This window comes from Watersipora subatra, chromosome 10 (assembly GCF_963576615.1).
Source record: "Watersipora subatra chromosome 10, tzWatSuba1.1, whole genome shotgun sequence".
NCBI classification, from domain to species: Eukaryota; Metazoa; Bryozoa; class Gymnolaemata; order Cheilostomatida; family Watersiporidae; genus Watersipora; species Watersipora subatra.
Window position 1 is genome coordinate 31,988,166 of NC_088717.1, and position 20,265 is coordinate 32,008,430.

The following is a 20,265-nucleotide window of genomic DNA, read 5'->3' on the forward strand; positions in this document are numbered from 1 at the left end:
ACTATGACCCAATGCCAATACAAAGTTCTACATACATACTATGACCCAATGCCAATACAAAGTTCTACATACATACTATGAACCAATGCCAATACAAAGTTCTACATACATACTATGAACCAATGCCAATACAAAGTTCTACATACATACTATGACCCAATGCCAATACAAAGTTCTACATACATACTATGAACCAATGCCAATACAAAGTTCTACATACATACTATGACCCAATGCCAATACAAAGTTCTACATACATACTATGACCCAATGCCAATACAAAGTTCTACATACATACTATGAACCAATGCCAATACAAAGTTCTACATACATACTATGACCCAATGCCAATACAAAGTTCTACATACATACTATGACCCAATGCCAATACAAAGTTCTACATACATACTATGACCCAATGCCAATACAAAGTTCTACATACATACTATGAACCAATGCCAATACAAAGTTCTACATACATACTATGACCCAATGCCAATACAAAGTTCTACATACATACTATGACCCAATGCCAATACAAAGTTCTACATACTGTCATGCAAGTGCCAAGTATTACTGGTACTTTGCCAACAAACATTATGCTTTTTAGCTAAAGCTTTATACAAGCTAATATTATATAGTACTGTCTCATTATAGCTATTAATAATGCTTGTAGCTTTTTACAAAGCTTTTCTATGACCAAACATATAAATACTTGGGTTTTCTGTTATCAAATCAGTTGTCTCTGGAGTGTGCAATAAACCATTTCTCTAATTTAATACTCTATCTAATTGCTTCTGTGCAGAAACATAACAGAAGCTAATTGGCGACAAGGATTTCTCTTTTGAACAGTTACAAAGAGTTTTGTTCAGATATTATCATTGATAAAATCGATACAAAGAGTTCTAGTTTATTACAAGAGTAACTGTTCAAAATTGCACCACTACAATGGCAGAAGTAGCAGACCTGATCAAGCTAATGCAGAAGCAGCAGGAGGACCAGAGACAGCAGCAAGAGGAGCAGAGAAAGCAGCAAGAAGAGCATAGACAACAGCAGCATGAGGAGTTCAAGCAGCAACAAGAGGAATACAGACGTCAGCAAGATGAAAGAATGGAGGAGAATAAGAAACTGATGGAGCTACTACTACAAAACCTACAACGGAAACAAGAAACAGCTGCAACCGCTGTTCCAGCCTTCCCAGGTTTTGACCCAACAGCAGAGCTACTAACAGATTACATAGACAGATTCAACACATTCATTGCAGCAAATTCTATTCATCAAGACAAGATTGCTGGCACTTTTCTCACCAACCAACAGCCTACACTCTACAAGCAGCTTAGTAATATGGCAGCTCAGCTTTCAACACCCAAGCAGATCAACGACCTCAACATGGATGAAATACTGGAATTTCTCAAAGACCAGTATGACCCTAAGCGCTTCATTGTTAGAGAGCGTTACAAGTATTGGAGTGACATGCAGAGGAAACCTGGAGAAACTATTCAAGAGTTAGCTGCCAGAATTCGTCAAGATGCAACTACATGTGCCTTCATAGACATTACAGATCCATTTGATGAGGCTCTCAGAACAAGATTTATCTGCTCTGTAAACAATGAAGCAGTTCTCAAATCTCTCTTCAAGGTCAAGGACAATGAACTCAACTTCAACAAAGCTATACAGGTAGCACAGGAAACAGAAGAAGCAGCTAAAGTTGCCAAAGAGACAGTTTATGGAAACTCGTCTAAAGTCAACAAGGTTGCTCAACAGAAATCAAGATACAAACCAATCCAGAAAAACAACTCTACACCTGACAAGCAGAAGGAAGAAAAGCTATGCTACAGATGTGACCGAACTAACCATACAGCGGATGACTGCAGATTCAAAGCAGCCACCTGCAACTTTTGTTCTAAACAAGGTCACATAGAAAGAGCATGCAAGAAAAAGAAATCATCTGCAGCAGAAAAACCAGTAAAGATGATAGAATGCACATCAACCAAGATGGTGAAACTTGCTGAAAACATCAAACTGGAGGGAGACAACTTCACACTTGAACTGGACACTGGAGCTTGTGACAACTTCATCTGTAAATCAAAATGGGAGAAGCTAGGAAAGCCAAACCTAAAACCTACTACAGTTAACTACAAATCAGCCTCAGGACATCTCATAGAGACGCTTGGCAGATGTGAGCTAACTGCCCAATTGGATGCACAGAAAGAAGTCAGACTACCATTTGTGATTAGTGCTGTACAAGATCTCAACCTACTAGGAAGAACTGCTATACAGCAACTAGGCATCTCTATTGATGACAAGCTACAACAGAACCTTGTATCAACAATCACAGAGAACCAGCCAGATGGGAGGTTACAAATCAAGTGTAAGGAGATGTGCAAAGAATTTCCAGAAATATTCAAAGACGAGCTAGGATGTCTCAAGAACTTTGAACTAGAGATAAACTTCAAACCTTCAACAAAGCCAGTCTTCTGCCGACCCAGACCAGTTCCTATTGCCTTGACAGAAGAGCTCAACCAAGCATACGAAGCAGGTGTAGCTAAAGGCATATGGGAACTAACTCAATTCAACCAGTATGGAACACCAGTTGTACCTGTACGCAAATCTACAACAGGTCAAGCTGCAGGGAAGATCAGAGTATGTGGAGACTACTCCAAGACTATCAATAATCAGCTAGAAACACATAGGAAACCTATCCCACTACCAGAAGATCTAATCAGAAAACTAGGTGGAGGCTATTGCTACACAAAGATTGATTTAGCAGATGCCTACAATCAAATATTGTTGGCACCAGAAAGTCAACGACGACTAGCACTATCAACACACCGAGGAGTACTACTACAGAAGAGGTTGCCCTTTGGCATAAGCTCAGCACCAGGGTATTTTCAAGAAATCATGGAGCAACTGACACAAGACCTCCCAGGAGTAGCAGTATACCTAGATGATATACTAGTGAGTGGAGCCAATGCAGAGAGCCATCTACAAAACTCGTCGACTTCTTCAAAGATTAGAAGAAAGAGGGCTCAGATGTAGAAAAGACAAGTGCTGTTTTGCTCAACCTACAGTAGAGTATCTGGGACACAAACTCACTTCAAAGGGAATCACTAAAGGAAAGAAGGCAGATGCAGTACAACAGATGCCAGTCCCAACAGACTTAACTCAGCTAAGATCTTTCTTAGGAGCTACACAATTCTACAGCAAGTTCATACCCAATCTGTCACAACTCACAGGACCATTGCACAAACTGACACGCAAAGGAGAGACCTGGAAGTGGGGCACTGAACAAGAAAAGAGCTTCAGCAAACTGAAAGATATGCTATCAACTGATAGTGTCTTAGCACACTTCAACCCAGATCTTGACATTGGAATCTCATGTGATGCTTCAGAAACTGGACTGGGAGCTGTACTATTTCATCGTTATCCTGATGGAAGTGAGAGACCAATAGCCAATGTTTCAAAAACACTGACCAGCACACAGAGGAAATATGGACAAATACAAAAAGAAGCTCTCTCAATCATATTTGCTCTAAAGAAGTATCACCAGTACCTGTATGGTCGACGGTTTATCTTGGTAACTGACCACAGACCTCTTCTCACACTTCTAGGACCTACCAAAGGAGTTCCAGCTCTAGCAGCCAACAGACTAGCAAGATGGGCACTGGTACTAAATCAGTATGACTACACACCATAGTCACTGACAATGCTACCAGCTTCACCTCAGGAGAGTTTCAGCAGTGGTGTCAAGAGAGAAGCATTGTTCACCTCACTGGAGCACCCTACCATCCAGCTACAAATGGCGCAGCTGAAAGACTAGTACAATCCTTCAAACAAGCCATGAAGAAATCGTCACTCTCACCTAAATCTGCACTACAACAGTTCCTGATGCACTATAGAAGGACACCACTTCCTACAGGATACTCTCCCAGTCAGCTGCTGAATGGAAGACAGATGAGATGCAAGATTGACACCCTATTGCCATCACCCGCACACATAGCACAGTTTCATCAATCCAGAGAAGTCAACCGATCTACAGAAAAGACAGTTAGCAAGATACACAGCTACAATCTTGGAGCACCATGCTATGCCTTGTATCATGGACCTAGACGCAACAGACAACCTAGATGGGTTCCAGCCATTGTTACTAAGATATATGGAACTCGTAGTCTCAATGTCAAAGTGGTACCAAAGGGACCTACTTGGAGAAGACATGTTGAACAACTCAGACCAAGATACTCAACAGAAGAAGCTCAAGACCCTGGAGATAAACCTGATATAACAGAGGAGACAAAACTGCAACTACCAGCCCCTACAACTGTAACAGAGCAACCTCCGTCTAGAAGAAGACCACGCAACCCTCGTCTACCTGATGGAGATGAGTATAGCAGAGACAAACCCCGAAGGTCTAAGAGAACCAGAAAGAACCTTTAGCTTAGTGAGGAGGTGTCATGCAAGTGCCAAGTATTACTGGTACTTTGCCAACAAACATTATGCTTTTTAGCTAAAGCTTTATACAAGCTAATATTATATAGTACTGTCTCATTATAGCTATTAATAATGCTTGTAGCTTTTTACAAAGCTTTTCTATGACCAAACATATAAATACTTGGGTTTTCTGTTATCAAATCAGTTGTCTCTGGAGTGTGCAATAAACCATTTCTCTAATTTAATACTCTATTTAATTGCTTCTGTGCAGAAACATAACACATACATACTATGACCCAATGCCAATACAAAGTTCTACATACATACTATGAACCAATGCCAATACAAAGTTCTACATACATACTATGAACCAACGCCAATACAAAGTTCTACATACATACTATGACCCAATGCCAATACAAAGTTCTACATACATACTATGAACCAATGCCAATACAAAGTTCTACATACATACTATGACCCAATGCCAATACAAAGTTCTACATACATACTATGACCCAATGCCAATACAAAGTTCTACATACATACTATGAACCAATGCCAATACAAAGTTCTACATACATACTATGACCCAATGCCAATACAAAGTTCTACATACATACTATGAACCAATGCCAATACAAAGTTCTACATACATACTATGACCCAATGCCAATACAAAGTTCTACATACATACTATGAACCAATGCCAATACAAAGTTCTACATACATACTATGACCCAATGCCAATACAAAGTTCTACATACATACTATGACCCAATGCCAATACAAAGTTCTACATACATACTATGAACCAATGCCAATACAAAGTTCTACATACATACTATGACCCAATGCCAATACAAAGTTCTACATACATACTATGAACCAATGCCAATACAAAGTTCTACATACATACTATGACCCAATGCCAATACAAAGTTCTACATACATACTATGAACCAATGCCAATACAAAGTTCTACATACATACTATGACCCAATGCCAATACAAAGTTCTACATACATACTATGACCCAATGCCAATACAAAGTTCTACATACATACTATGACCCAATGCCAATACAAAGTTCTACATACATACTATGAACCAATGCCAATACAAAGTTCTACATACATACTATGACCCAATGCCAATACAAAGTTCTACATACATACTATGACCCAATCCAACGATGGAAGTTCATCTTATTGAAGATTTCTTCACCCACCAACATATTAGGTGCTGTGAAATTTAGGAGCCGATGGATTCGGCCAGTTTTGAATCCAGGCATTACTAATTCTGTTTCAATAAGTTTCACCAGCTTTGTGATTTCTGATACAAAACTCTACCATTCTGGGAAGCGTTTGAGCGAGCAACTCCTGAAGATAATGGTAAATTGAATACGTATTAATTTTACAACATGTACCAATAGGAATATTATATTTTTATTTGTCGTTGTTGGTCATCGGTCTGATCTGTGGTCTATCTGGTGTGATTTGGTTGTTGACTTCTCATTTTCTCTCTCTTGACAGGAGCATGGCTGGCCAGGCTGTTAGACTACTGGCCAGACTACAGGCTGACCGCCACATCAACTACATGACTGACTGGAAAGTTATCACTCTGCTCGTAGGGGGCAATGACCTCTGTAACTCCTGCATAAATCCAGTATGTGTCATCATTGTCAAGTTACCTTCATGAATATTTTGTATGTTTACTATCATGTACACTAAGTCTTGTCTTTTTTACATAGTGTCTAGAATACTTTGGTAAATGTTACCTCTCTTTATGGGTAATTTAACATATTATTATGCATGGAATCATTCAAAAGCATTTGAAAACATATTTAGCTTTTCATAAGCTCACAGCGATCACCTGCTCACTATTTAGCCATATAGAGCCAATCAACCAATCAGAATGAATTGTATGGATCACATTTGGCAGGTTGCTTATTCAGCTGCTGCATACAAGGATGGAATAGAGAGAGCTCTCGACATCCTACACAGGCATTTACCCAGAACGTTGGTTAACCTAGTCGAAGTCTTCGACATCAATATGGTTGCTAGTCTCGCCAACTCCAACATTCTCTGCAGTTTGGTTATTGGGTGACTATGTACTCTGTCGTTTCCTCTAAAAAGTGCTGTGATATAACCTTCCTTCAGATCAATGTATGAAATAGAGAGTACACTGATATAACCTTCCTTTAGATCAAAGTATTAAATAGAGAGTAAACTGATATAACCTTCCTTCAGCTCAAAGTATTAAATAGAGAGTAAACTGATATAACCTTCCTTCAGCTCAATGTATTAAATAGAGGGTACACTGATATAACCTTCCTTCAGCTCAAAGTATTAAATAGAGAGTAAACTGATATAACCTTCCTTCAGCTCAATGTATTAAATAGAGAGTACACTGATATAACCTTCCTTCAGCTCAAAGTATTAAATAGAGAGTACACTGATATAACCTTCCTTCAGCTCAAAGTATTAAATAGAAAGTAAACTGGTATAACTTTCCCTCAGCTCAAAGTATTAAATAGAGAGTACACTGATATAACCTTCCTTCAGCTCAATGTATTAAATAGAGAGTACACTGATATAACCTTCCTTCAGCTCAAAGTATTAAATAGAGAGTACACTGACATAACCTTCCTTCAGCTCAAAGTATTAAATAGAGAGTACACTGATATAACCTTCCTTCAGCTCAAAGTATTAAATAGAGAGTACACTGATATAACCTTCCTTCAGCTCAAAGTATTAAATAGAGAGTACACTGATATAACCTTCCTTCAGCTCAAAGTATTAAATAGAAAGTAAACTGGTATAACTTTCCCTCAGCTCAAAGTATTAAATAGAGAGTACACTGATATAACCTTCCTTCAGCTCAAAGTATTAAATAGAGAGTACACTGACATAACCTTCCTTCAGCTCAAAGTATTAAATAGAGAGTACACTGACATAACCTTCCTTCAGCTCAAAGTATTAAATAGAGAGTACACTGATATAACCTTCCTTCAGCTCAAAGTATTAAATAGAGAGTACACTGATATAACCTTCCTTCAGCTCAAAGTATTAAATAGAAAGTAAACTGGTATAACTTTCCCTCAGCTCAAAGTATTAAATAGAGAGTACACTGATATAACCTTCCTTCAGCTCAAAGTATTAAATAGAGAGTACACTGACATAACCTTCCTTCAGCTCAAAATATCAAATAGAAAGTATCATCATTTGCAGAGGAATTTGCCCATGTGGAGCTGGACTCAATGTGAACAGAGTAGCCCTTGGCCCTCTTGCTACAGAGTATAGGAAAGCCATTTTTGATTTAGTTGGTACAGGAAAATATGACACGCGTCCTGATTTCTCAGTCGTAATACAGCCCTTTCTCAGCCAGCTGACTCTTCCTACAATGCAGGTACTTGGTACAGTTTCCTTTGTCTTTTTTGCTGCTTGTATTCTGCTTCTCAAGACGAAACTAGATGATTCATAAATTTGAAATTACATATCCATTGACTAGTCATAGATGTACATATCCTTTAACATGTCATAGATGTACATATTCCTTGATTAGTCATAAATGTACATATCCCTTGACTAGTCATAGATGTACATATCCTTTGACTAGTCATAGATGTACATATCCCTTGATTAGTCATAGATGTACATATCTCTTGACTGGTCATAGATGTACATATCCCTTGACTAGTCATAGATATACATATCCTTTAACTAGTGATAGATGTACATATCCCTTGACTAGTCATAGATGTACATATCAGTTGACTAGTCATACATGGTCAGAGAAAGTTTTGCCTTATTTTACGCTGAAGTACATTACTCCAAGTTACGACTGGGTTGTCAGTCTCGTAACATATACCTATGTATATGCATACATTATAAGTAGCACTAACCAATTTTTATTGTTTTTAATCAAAGTTCTACATAGTCACACTGGAATACCTTATGGAAGCTTGAATCACCCTTTGAGTTCCTCATTTATACAAAACAAACAGGGCTGTGCGTTCATTGGCGCACCAAATGGTGTTCCAAATTTGTAAGTTGTGTAAAGATTCATTGTGTGAAGTAAAATTTAATAAGGTTTCTTTTGAGTATCATGTTTTAATTGCAATTTTATATTCCGAGTCAAATAAAATAGCTTAGAAATTATGACATCATAGTTGTCACAGCTCATTGGCTAGTCAAATGTTGACGCCAAAACCATCCGAATTGCTCAAGATGTTTATTGCGCATCAAAAACTTACATGGAGCATAGAGTGAACAATTCCACAAGTGTGATTGACGAGTGTGATTGAACTGAAATGAGGAGTTTTCATAATTGCTTCCTTTGATTTATGAATTAAACATAATTCTACATAAAGCCTACTGAGACTGAGATTTTTAATTTTGAACGCGACTCCAAAGATTTGAAGCTTACTCTCCTGCGATTTATTCAACGGAAAGCTGCACAAACATATTGTCAGAAATACTTCGATGTACATTTATTAGTTTGTGAATGGTTGCCAGAATGAATTGAAGCATTTTTTCCACTTATCAGGAGTTATCATGTATTATCATCATAGCACTGATCATTCCATATATCAGGAGTTATCATGTATTATCATCATAGCACTGATGATTGCATATATCAGGAGTTATCATGTATTATCATGCACTGATCATTCCATATATTAGGAGTTATCATGTATTATCATCATAGCACTGATCATTCCATATATCAGGAGTTATCATGTATTATCATCATGCACTGATGATTCCATATATCAGGAGTTATTATGTATTATCATCATGCACTGATAATTCTATATATCAGGAGTTATCATGTATTACCATCATGCACTGATGATTCCATATATCAGGAGTCATCATGTATTATCATCATGCACTGATGATTCCATATATCAGGAGTTATCATGTTTTATCATCATGCACTGATGATTCTATATATCAGGAGTTATCATGTATTATCATCATGCACTGATGATTCCATATATCAGGAGTTATCATGTATTATCATCATGCACTGATGATTCCATATATCAGGAGTTAACATGTTTTATCATCATGCACTGATGATTCTATATATCAGGAGTTATCATGTTTTATCATCATCATGCACTGATGATTCCATATATCAGGAGTTATCATGTTTTACCATCATGCACTGATGATTCCATATATCAGAAGTTATCATGTATTATCATCATGCACTGATGATTCCATATATCAGAAGTTATCATGTTTTATCATCATGCACTGATGATTCCATATATCAGGAGTTATCATGTATTATCATCATGCACTGATGATTCCATATATCAGGATTTATTATGTATTATGTATTATCATCATGCACTGATGATTCCATATATCAGGAGTTATCATGTTTTATCATCATCATGCACTGATGATTCCATATATCAGGAGTTATCATGTATTATCATCATGCACTGATGATTCCATATATCAGGAGTTATCATGTTTTATCATCATGCACTGATGATTCCATATATCAGGAGTTATCATGTTTTATCATCAAGCACTGATCATAGCACTGATGATTCTCGCAGTCATCTTAATATCACAAAAAACATTACAACTTGTAATACTCCGTGCGACGGAGAAGAAATCATCATACAGTGTTCAGTGTTTTTGCAGAGAGGCAGACCTGATCTTAGCTATTTTGCCCCTGACTGCTTTCATCTGAGTGGAAAAGGACAGAGAGCTGCCGGCAAGGCTCTGTGGAACAACATGGTAGGAGTTCCAACAAGTTAGTCGATTCTTTGAAAAGTTTAGAATTTTACTGCGATTGAGGCAGCATTTCAATAGCTGCCTGTTGGTTTATTATATGGCAGACATTTGTATTACTTAATGCGAAATTATCAACAAACAGTCCAATCGTAACTGCTGCAAGCTCCCACTAGTTGGAAGTTTCCATTATTGATTGTATTTCTTGTGTTATTTCTGCAAGGTCACACAATTGTCAAGGAGATAGATGTTTGTAAATGTTTTAATGAAAGCGGCTTCTTCTTATAGCCTGTAGTCAATAGGCATGTTATATATTTGTAACCGCACATGGAACCACAGGTTTTTATTAAGAGAAAACTAATTCTTCTTAGAGGATAACATTAATTTATGATTTTGCATCAGTCAAGTTGTATTGTCATTAGAGCAGGTATGTTGTACTTTGTCTTCATTTCCTGTTTATTTATGCAACATTCTTTACCACTCAGTTTACTCTTACTCATACAAATGGGTCAAACTTCTCTATGCAAGGTCAAACCTTTCTATGCAAGGTCAAACTTCTCTATGCAAGGTCAAACTTCTCTATGCAAGGTCAAACTTTTCTATGCAAGGTCAAACTTCTCTATGCAAGGTCAAACTTCTCTAAGCAAGGTCAAACTTTTCTATACAAGGTCAAACTTCTCCACGCGAGGTCAAACCTTTCTATGCAAGGTCAAACCTTTCTATGCAAGGTCAAACTTTTCTGTGCAAGGTCAAACTTCTCCATGCAAGGTCAAACCTTTCTATGCAAGGTCAAACTTCTCTATGCAAGGTCAAACTTCTCTATGCAAGGTCAAACCTCTCTATGCAAGGTCAAACTTCTCTATGCAAGGTCAAACTTCTCTATGCAAGGCCAAACTTCTCGATGCAAGGTCAAACTTCTCTATGCAAGGTCAAACTTCTCTATGCAAAGTCAAACCTTTCTATGCAAGGTCAAAATTCTCTGTGCAAGGTCAAACCTTTCTATGCAAGATCAAACTTCTCTATGCAAGGTCTGCAACAATTTGAGATAAGAACACATTATAAGAGACTAGTACCCTGACAGTACAGCGTGTTGTGAGAGATCGTCAGGTGTCTAAATATGTACACAATTATTCCATACGCAGCAAGGTAGGCGAGTGGAGCAGTTAGTAGTTGGCTAACTACTAACTACTAACCTGACTGCTAAGCTGAATGTATGAGTTCGATTTTCTCCTGATACATTACATTGGACTAACGCTCTACATGTGACTTCGAAAATACGTATGTACTTTTATTATCCCACGACCAAACAAGAGTGAAACGATTGATTGGGAGAATTATGATAAATGCACATGTGCACACAACTCCCGAAAAATTATCCGTTAACGGCCGTCACCAAACCCTTGCAACAAAATCTTATCAACAAATTTAACTATTTTTCAGTAAAGTCGTTTAAGTATAATAATGATACAAAACGCATATAAACCTATTTGAATATGTTACCAAGCCTTTGAAAGGTTACCGCAAATTCCTAAAACAAACCCATCCGATCGGATTATACACAAATAGACAGATTTTTTTGGATGAAAGTCGCCACAAAACGCTTGAAAAGCTTGGATTAATAAAAGTTAAGACCGGAAATTGAAACGCCGGGCGACAGAGAATAGATTGATAAAGTCTTGCGCATTTCATGAAAAAAACGTGCACTTTTCACCAGTCTATAGCATTGTCGAATTGCCGAAGGTTTCGGCAATTAACATAGGAGTACAGAAATCGTTTCATTCTTGCCGATTTCAATTTTTTTCATTTTCAATTTCATTTGCCGACATATTTGAATACTTTTGCATTCTAACTGATGTCCAACGCAGTGTCAGTAAAGCAAATGACGATGATATTTTTTTAACGTTTCTTATGAGATTATTACAATAATTAATTATAAGTTTGGATGACTACGGAACAATGACTACGTAGTACAGATTTTCTAAAAATCTATATAAATATCACAACTTCGTGATATTGTTAGCTATGCCGTTTTGAAATGTAAAAAAAAATTTGCTTTGGGTTTATATTATTACTATATAAATAATATTGGTTATTCTAATAATATCAGTGCATTTTACTTCTAATATTGGCCAATATTGCATTTCTCTTTTTGCAGGAGGAGAGATATAAACATATAATCTTTTCCTTTCATTATTGCTATTTGTTGTATATAATAACACCCCCACCCAGTACATTACAGCTACCATTGCAGTTATCCTATTTGAATGCTAGTATTGCATTTTTCAACCATCAGTACCCTTTTCTTTTTTCCAATATCACTTTGGTCGTGGGCTGTATGATAGTGGAATTTCTAGTAGTAAACATTATACATAATACATTAATACTCATGTTAAATGACATGTTGGGTACATCAAGGTTGAGGTTGTATGACCTAGTGAATTTAGATGATAGTCTAAGTAAAGAACTACGTTTAAGAACCTACTTTTCCTTGCCATTTGTCCCACTGTCGCGTCTAATCATGATGTTGTCTACTTCTGTTGTTAGATGCAGCCAACAAGGCTTAAACAAATGGATCTTCTGCCTACAGCTCCTATCTCCTGCCCTTCGGTAAGATATGCTGCTATCACATTTCAGTTCTATAACAATCTTGTAGCGCTTGTCAATATAGCAAAGGTAGACCAATCTTGTTGCCAGATGTGCTGGTTTGCCGGCACAGAGTGTGGCTGGGTGAAAGTAGCTGTGTGTGGTCTATAATAGGATTAATGTGGCTGGATGAAAATAGCTGTGTGGTCAATGATAGGATTAATATTTCTCTCTTTATTTCAGACTCTCTTCATTCCTACTCGGCACAACTGAAGATTTTCCTCATGAGGCTGCTGATTGGCTGCTGATGTGCTCAACAGCCAATCGTACAGCGTGTAGACTCTAAATACATACTTTCACAAGTCGACCAAAAGATCGAATAGCCAGGATGAGCTCATCTACATAAAGCATATAACAATAAGATTGATAATAAACTGGACATGAAAACTAAGCATATCTGTGCCGGTAGCCTAGTCTTAGTAATCCACATAGCCCTAGTTGATCTGATGTCATTGCTGTGTCATGCTGCAATGTAAAACGGAGTCAGCTTTTCTTTGCTCCGCATAATGTATTAGACTCTGTTCCCTTCACCACCAAGATATGCCGCCTTCCCTAAAAAAATGCCACAAATACTCTGTGGTAGCAAGGCCACATCTCTTGTAACATATCATGGGAGAATTGGAAAAAAAATCTTGCTCTACTGTTTTATTGTTCTATTGTTGAAATATTGCATTACACTATGCTTGTATCCTTGCAGTACATAGACCAGTTCTACTTAGACTGAACTTGTGAGCACATCTTAATTGTAGGCAATGGAGAGATAACTCCCCATTGTCTACAACTAATAGGGAGATAACTCCCTATTAGTTGAAAGCACTCAACAGATGCAAGAGCATTTTTATTCTTGGAATGTAGTTGAACAGCAATAATGATAATAATGATAATAACAATAATAACAATGCAATAATACGGAGACCCTATTTTCGTTAACAAGAAATTTACCAATCAAAGCAAAGCGATAAGGAGATATAACTAGCAATGCTCCAAAATTCTTCATTTAACATTCACTTGTCATCTGTTGTCAACTTGGGCCAAGTTTCATGTTTTGGTTGTTCAAGTCTCTAATCACTCTATACAATCTATGTGAGCTATTTCGACATAATGAATGTTTTGGGAAAATTTGTCCAGGCTACTATGTAGTTCTCTCTATATATTAAGGCAAGATATCTGTTATATTTGCCAGCAAGTTTTTCTCATGGTTTCTCTCAATGCTTCAAGTGAGGTTTTCATAAGACCACTTCATTTCATTTTTTTCAGTGACGCACGCATTAGAACAATAATAACTGTGCCCTGAAAAGTATTATGCTGACCTAATAATCGGCCTGCTGTCTGAGTTAGCTAGGGAAATGAAGTATAACAAATATTTTAAATATATTATTGATTATAAATGTTTGACTGTGAGCAGCCTTTTGATCGCATACTGAAAACCAGTTTGGCCCTTATCAGCTACTATCACATAGATTGATGACATCACTAGGCCAGCGCTTCCTGTTGCAACATGTGATTGCCAATGAGAAATGTCAGGTTCTGTGTTTGGTAGAAACATCAGACACGCAGGGAATATAACCAGCCGAGAGCATGACATTGAGGTACAGTTGTGTGAAAGTTTCCCAATATCGACAAATTTTAACTTGTAGAGCAAAAACAAGCTATTGTTGTGTTTAAAACGTGTGACTTTTGGGCTATACACAGCTACAATTTTCATCGGTTGTCTTTTGTTTGTGATTTGTGTAGACACACAATTAATCAGTCGACAAAACAGTTCACATTTGCATTTACCATCTACCAGTGGAGGCGAACTGAGCTTGATCAAATTTTTTATGAATGGAAGTAAAATAAATCATTGAATGTATTGCGGTGTTATGTAGAGTTGCTTACTGTTGTAGGAGTACGAGAGAGAGCTGGCACAGGTCGGCGGGGGGGGCTGTAGAGCCCCCCAAGGGGATGGCGAAGGGTCTACTAATCCTGCTACTCCAGATCAGCCAGCAGTGAGCAGCCATAATGAAGCAACTGCCCTATTTGACTTCAGCTCTGAACACCTCGCCGAGGTAACTAGTTTGTCGCAGTAGAATAGCCGACATACACTGACCACATTTACTGACCACATCTACTGGCCACATCCACTTGGTGTCTTAAATGATTGATTTTTGATTATGTGTGTATCTCTCATTCCATTGTTTTTAACTTCATCAATGTCTAACATGCAACCAAAGTTTGTTCTAGCCATTTGCATTTTCCAAGTTTTATTCCAGTTCAATTTATACAAATGTTACTCAGTTTCAAGTTAGCATAGCAATGTATATATATACCTGCATAAATGTATATATATACCTGCATAAATGTATATATATACCTGCATAAATGTAAATGTATAAATGCATGAGCATGATAAATGTGTTATGATTGTGCCTCAAAGCTTGTAGTTCCCACTTTACAGACTTTACCATTGTTATTTACCCAGTGGTCCATTATCCAAGCTCCTACGATATCTTTTTTGCTTCCTAAATTCTTAAAATTTTGTAGATATTCAAAAGGGTCATGGGTGCCATAAATGAACACAAAAACCAGATCACTACTGAATTTAAAAATGTCAAAAGAGAGTTCGACATAGAAAGGGGCAACTCCAGGAGTCAACTGAAGCTGGCCAAAAAGGAGAAATGGTCTGATAAGAGAATAGAACAAGGAGAAAAAGAGGTAACTCAAAATAGACGAGAGAATTGTTTTATGAATGGAGACTCATAAGTAATCGTGTGTACAGACTTGTCTGTTCATACAAGTTTTTGTTAATGACAGGACTATGCGGCCCGCAAGAGACACATGATAAAACTACACGAATTGCTGATGAGGCACCATTTCTCTTTGTGCAATGTTGAAGAAAGCTGCATACAAGCTCTGAAAGATGAGTGGATCAGCTACATGCAGGCTGCGAATAAAACAGAATTACATCTATGGCGGAGAACTTGCCAGGAGTTTCATGAAACTTTAGACATGCCACTGAAAGGATTTACAATGAAGGTAATGAAGTTGTTAAGCAAACAGGCTATGTATATCAATGCACATTGCCCCACTTTTATATAAAACACTATAATTGTATCTGTATATATTTAAATATATATATACAGTAAAGTATAGGCTAAAAGTCAGCATAAACTGCTCGATACTAAAGTAGAGCTTACTATAAATTTGGTAAAAAATTTATTAAAATTTGACTACGCATAAAAACTACTAAAAGTTTCATATTACACAAAATGTGTGTAATACTCATCAGATAAAATGCCTAGTGAGGACTATACATGAAATTCTGGATTAGCTGGTAAACTAAAATAAAAGCTCAGGTATTAAAAGCTAGATGGATGGGGTCCATTATGTAACGCTATTTCGTAAAAGATGTTTCTTAGAATGTCTACAGGTAGATATTAATTCACTAAGTTTGTTTAGAGTTGCCTTCTCAGGTCTGTAAATGATGAAATATTTTTCCAAAGTACATAATTTGCAATTTTGGCTGTTCTTGGAGTGAGACTTGGCTTGTAATAAAATTTTCCAGGTTATGTGGGAGTCGGTGCTGCTTTCTTTGAGGTCCCATGTGCAGCTGCTTAGCTCGGTAGAGTGGCGTTTAGATATGTCCTTGAATGTAGACTTGTGATGACTTAGTGTGACTAAGCCAAACACCACCATTACCCATGTTCACAAAGGCTCTAACCACCCGCCTAACATCATCGAAAATATACCACTGGCTATTAACCAAAGACTCTCAGAAATTTTATCAAATGAAAATGCCATCAGCAAAGCTGCCCCTATTTATCAGGAAGCATTAGCAAAGAGCGGATACCAACACAAGCTAGAATTCTATTCAACTAGAGCTCAACAACTAAAGGCAAGAAATAGACAAAGAAAGAGAAACACAATCTGGTACAACCCACCTTACAGCAACACCGTACACACCAACATCGGGAAAACTTTCTTCAAATTAATCGATGAAGATTTTTCAACCAACCACAAGCTACACAAAATCTTTCACAGAAACCTTATAAAATTAAGCTATAGCTGCATGAGCAACGTAAAATAGGCTATCAACTCTCACAATCAGAAGCTACTATCACTGAACAATCAAGAAACAACTAATCCTGGCTGCAATTGGAGAAATAAGAACACCTGCCCATTACCAAACAATTGCCTAGCAAAATCAGTGATATACCAGGCAAGTGTAACAACCAGCGATAACAAAAGACCTGTAGCCACACATGTCAGGCTCACCGAAACCAGCTTCAAAACTAGATATAACCATTCTGACATAAGCGATGACTTAGTCACACTAAGTCATCACAAGTCTACATTCAAGGACATATCTAAACGCCACTCTACCGAGCTAAGCAGCTACATATGGGACCTCAAAGAAAGCAGCACCGACTCCCACATAACCTGGAAAATTTTATTACAAGCCAAGTCTCACTCCAAAAACAGCCGAAATTGCAAATTATTTACTTTGGAAAAATAATTCATCATTTACAGACCGGAGAAGGCAACTAAGACTTTCTAAGACATAGAAGACATAGACGTAGACATTCTAAGAAACATCTTTTATGAAATAGCGTTACATAATGGACCCCATCCATCTAGCTTTTAATACCTGAGCTTTTATTTTAGTTTACCAGCTAATCCAGAATTTCATGTATAGTCCTCACTAGGCATTTTATCTGATGAGTATTACACACATTTTGTGTAATATGAAACTTATAGTAACTTTTATGCTTAGTCAAATTTTGACAAACTTCTAACTATATATATATACAGTGTATATATATACAGTGTATATATATACAGTGTATATATATACAGTGTATATATATATATATATATATATATATATATATATATATATATATATATATATATATATATATATATATATATATATATATATATATATATATATATATATATATGTATGTCTATGTGATGAGTATGGCCTTAATAAACCACAACACTGGTGGGAAGCTCCTGGTAAGGTCAATGAAAATGACCGCGCTAAGATCCTCTGGGACTTCTACATCCAAACTGACAAGCATGTCCTAGCAAACCAACCAGATATAGTGGTGGTAGACAAGGAGAACAAAAGGGCTACTATAATAGATATAGCAGTACCCAATGACTACAATATAGCCAGCAAATAAAAAGAAAAGGTAGAGAAATATCTCCTTCTTGGAGAAGAAATTGAAAAATGCTGGAATGTAAGAACAACTGTAATCCCAGTAGTCATTGGGGCACTGGGCGCAATAACACCGGCGCATAAAATGTGGCTTGCCCAAATACCAACAACAATCAACTCAGGTGAGTTGCAGAAAAGTGCGCTATTGGGAACAGCTAAGATCTTGAAGCGAGTGCTCAAACTCCTAGGTCTCTGGTAGGAGACCCGAGTTAGAGCAGAATTTACCACCCATACGGGGCATCCGGGATGAAGAAACAATTTTTTTTTATATATACCTAGGCATTAAGCTAGTATAATACATATGTATGTTATATACAATTTTAGAAAAAATGGAAACGAGTCACAGAAATCGTAGAGGAGTTACTTCAAATAATTGCAGAAGGAATTACTGCATTTGGAAAGCTATACAAGGAACGTGGCATTAAACCACAATTAAACATGGGCAAAGGTGGGACTTGGAAGACTATGCATTATTTACAAGACACACAAGAGAAGCTAGTCCAGCACCAAAAATTACTGAAGGTAACAGAAGATGCAGCAAGCATTCTAATCTCTAGGTTAAGCTGTATCTCTTTTAGGAACAAGTCTTCTCGGCTGCTGATGCTCAACTATCTCACATACGGGTATATGAGATAACTCGAGTGTCCGCACAGCTCGCAATGCTTTTATTGGCCAGAGAAACTCGGTCTTGATGAATGAGAAAATATGGCTGCCGCGTCAAAATCCTGCATGTGTGCCATAATCGTGCGCAGCGGAAGAATCGATAGCTTCACGTAATACTCAGAGATATCTTGAAATTTTACTCAATTGAGTAATTAACGAAGTTAGGTTAATCAAGCTATTAGTAGATTAGTAGATTAGTAGATTGTATATTCAAATAATCTTCTTAACACACAAGTGCTCCGTTCATTTCAAGATAAGATATAATTATGTTGATATATTTATTTTCGTGTTGAAACATTCTTTTTCTTGTGTTAGTTTATTACATATGTACTTGCAGCTTGTGTTAGTTTATTACATATGTACTTGCAGCTTGCTCAAGCAAATTAAGCTTATGCAATGAGTGCTACTTGAGCAACTCTCTGACATTTGGGTAACTTTGAAAATGACCATTGGGAACAATGGTACTAATATTTTAACCTCCAAAACCATACAGAGTGTGGCCTTGTCTTTGGAGTGCATAAACAACGCCCATTGCGGTGACGGTTTTCCTCTTTGCGTGGTTAGTGTAAGTTACAGAGTAAGTTGCAGATTAGGTTCAAGCATAGGTTGCATTGTAGGTTACAGCGTAGGTTGCGGGGTAGGTTACAGCGTCACGAATTACATTTTTGAGAAACACTTTAAGAACGCCTCACATGTCTTCGTAGATGAGTTCATATCTTGTTTTTAATCCACCGTTTTGTCTCTTCCTGCAAAACGGCGGTAGCAATTTGGTGATACCCTGATTATCATCACGAAGCACTTTCCCATGCTTTTTAGCTCCTCCTTTACCGCCTTCGGTCGGGCTGAGTCCGGCCGAGACAGCGAAAACCCCCGCTCGGCTTGGCGCTCTTCTCAAGAGGCGAGGTCCCGTGTACTACTAGTAGCGGCCGTCTCGCTAGGCGAGCCGGTCGGCCGACCAACACGATCGAGCTAGATGGTTGTCACTAGTAACATTTTGCCATGGGATTATGGTATTCATAGTCGCAAAGCAGGCGCTATAGAGGTCTATGAATCTTTTAGTGAGCGCTTTATGGGCTGTGTGTGCTAAACATAGCCTTTGAGTTACAACTAAAGGAAGTTATGGCTCGTGCTAAACATAGACTTTTAGTTACTGCTAAGGGAAATTATGGCTCGTGCTAAACATAGCCTTTCAGTTACTACTAAAGAAAGTTATGGCTCACGCTAAACATTCATGCCAAGAGAATCACTATTATGCCTAAGGACACACAGTTGGTTGGCCTGTCGCATTCGGGCGAAAGAGCTTAATTTCTACCATTTCTAACCAAACGGTCCTCTTTAGGACCACCATTTTACATATGGGGCTGTTCTATTAACTAAACCAACTTTGTGCTGCTGCAGTTTAAATGTTGGTAATACTATTGCTTCTGTAAGCATACTTCCAGTGCCATGTGTTGGTGTCAGGGCCGCATTGACAAACACTGTTAATCTCTATTCTTAATTACTCTGTTTCAATTAATCAATCTACAGAAGTCTCTGATCTCACGATGGTCTATGATTGGCGAA

At 37.5% G+C, this 20,265-nt stretch overlaps 1 protein-coding gene across 1 annotated transcript in view; it reads left to right on the plus strand.

Annotated features, from left to right (window-relative positions):
- The window catches only part of LOC137405975 (phospholipase B1, membrane-associated-like), a 30,706-nt gene extending 16,485 nt beyond the window's left edge, over positions 1-14,221 (plus strand). Inside the window, exons 9-14 of the mRNA XM_068092463.1 lie at positions 5,964-6,096; positions 6,373-6,533; positions 7,662-7,839; positions 10,101-10,196; positions 12,735-12,797; positions 13,017-14,221. Coding sequence (XP_067948564.1) covers positions 5,964-6,096; positions 6,373-6,533; positions 7,662-7,839; positions 10,101-10,196; positions 12,735-12,797; positions 13,017-13,046 — 661 coding nt within the window. The 3' untranslated portion in view covers positions 13,047-14,221. The remainder of the gene's footprint in view (positions 1-5,963; positions 6,097-6,372; positions 6,534-7,661; positions 7,840-10,100; positions 10,197-12,734; positions 12,798-13,016) is intronic.
- Positions 14,222-20,265: the final 6,044 nt, after the last annotated feature.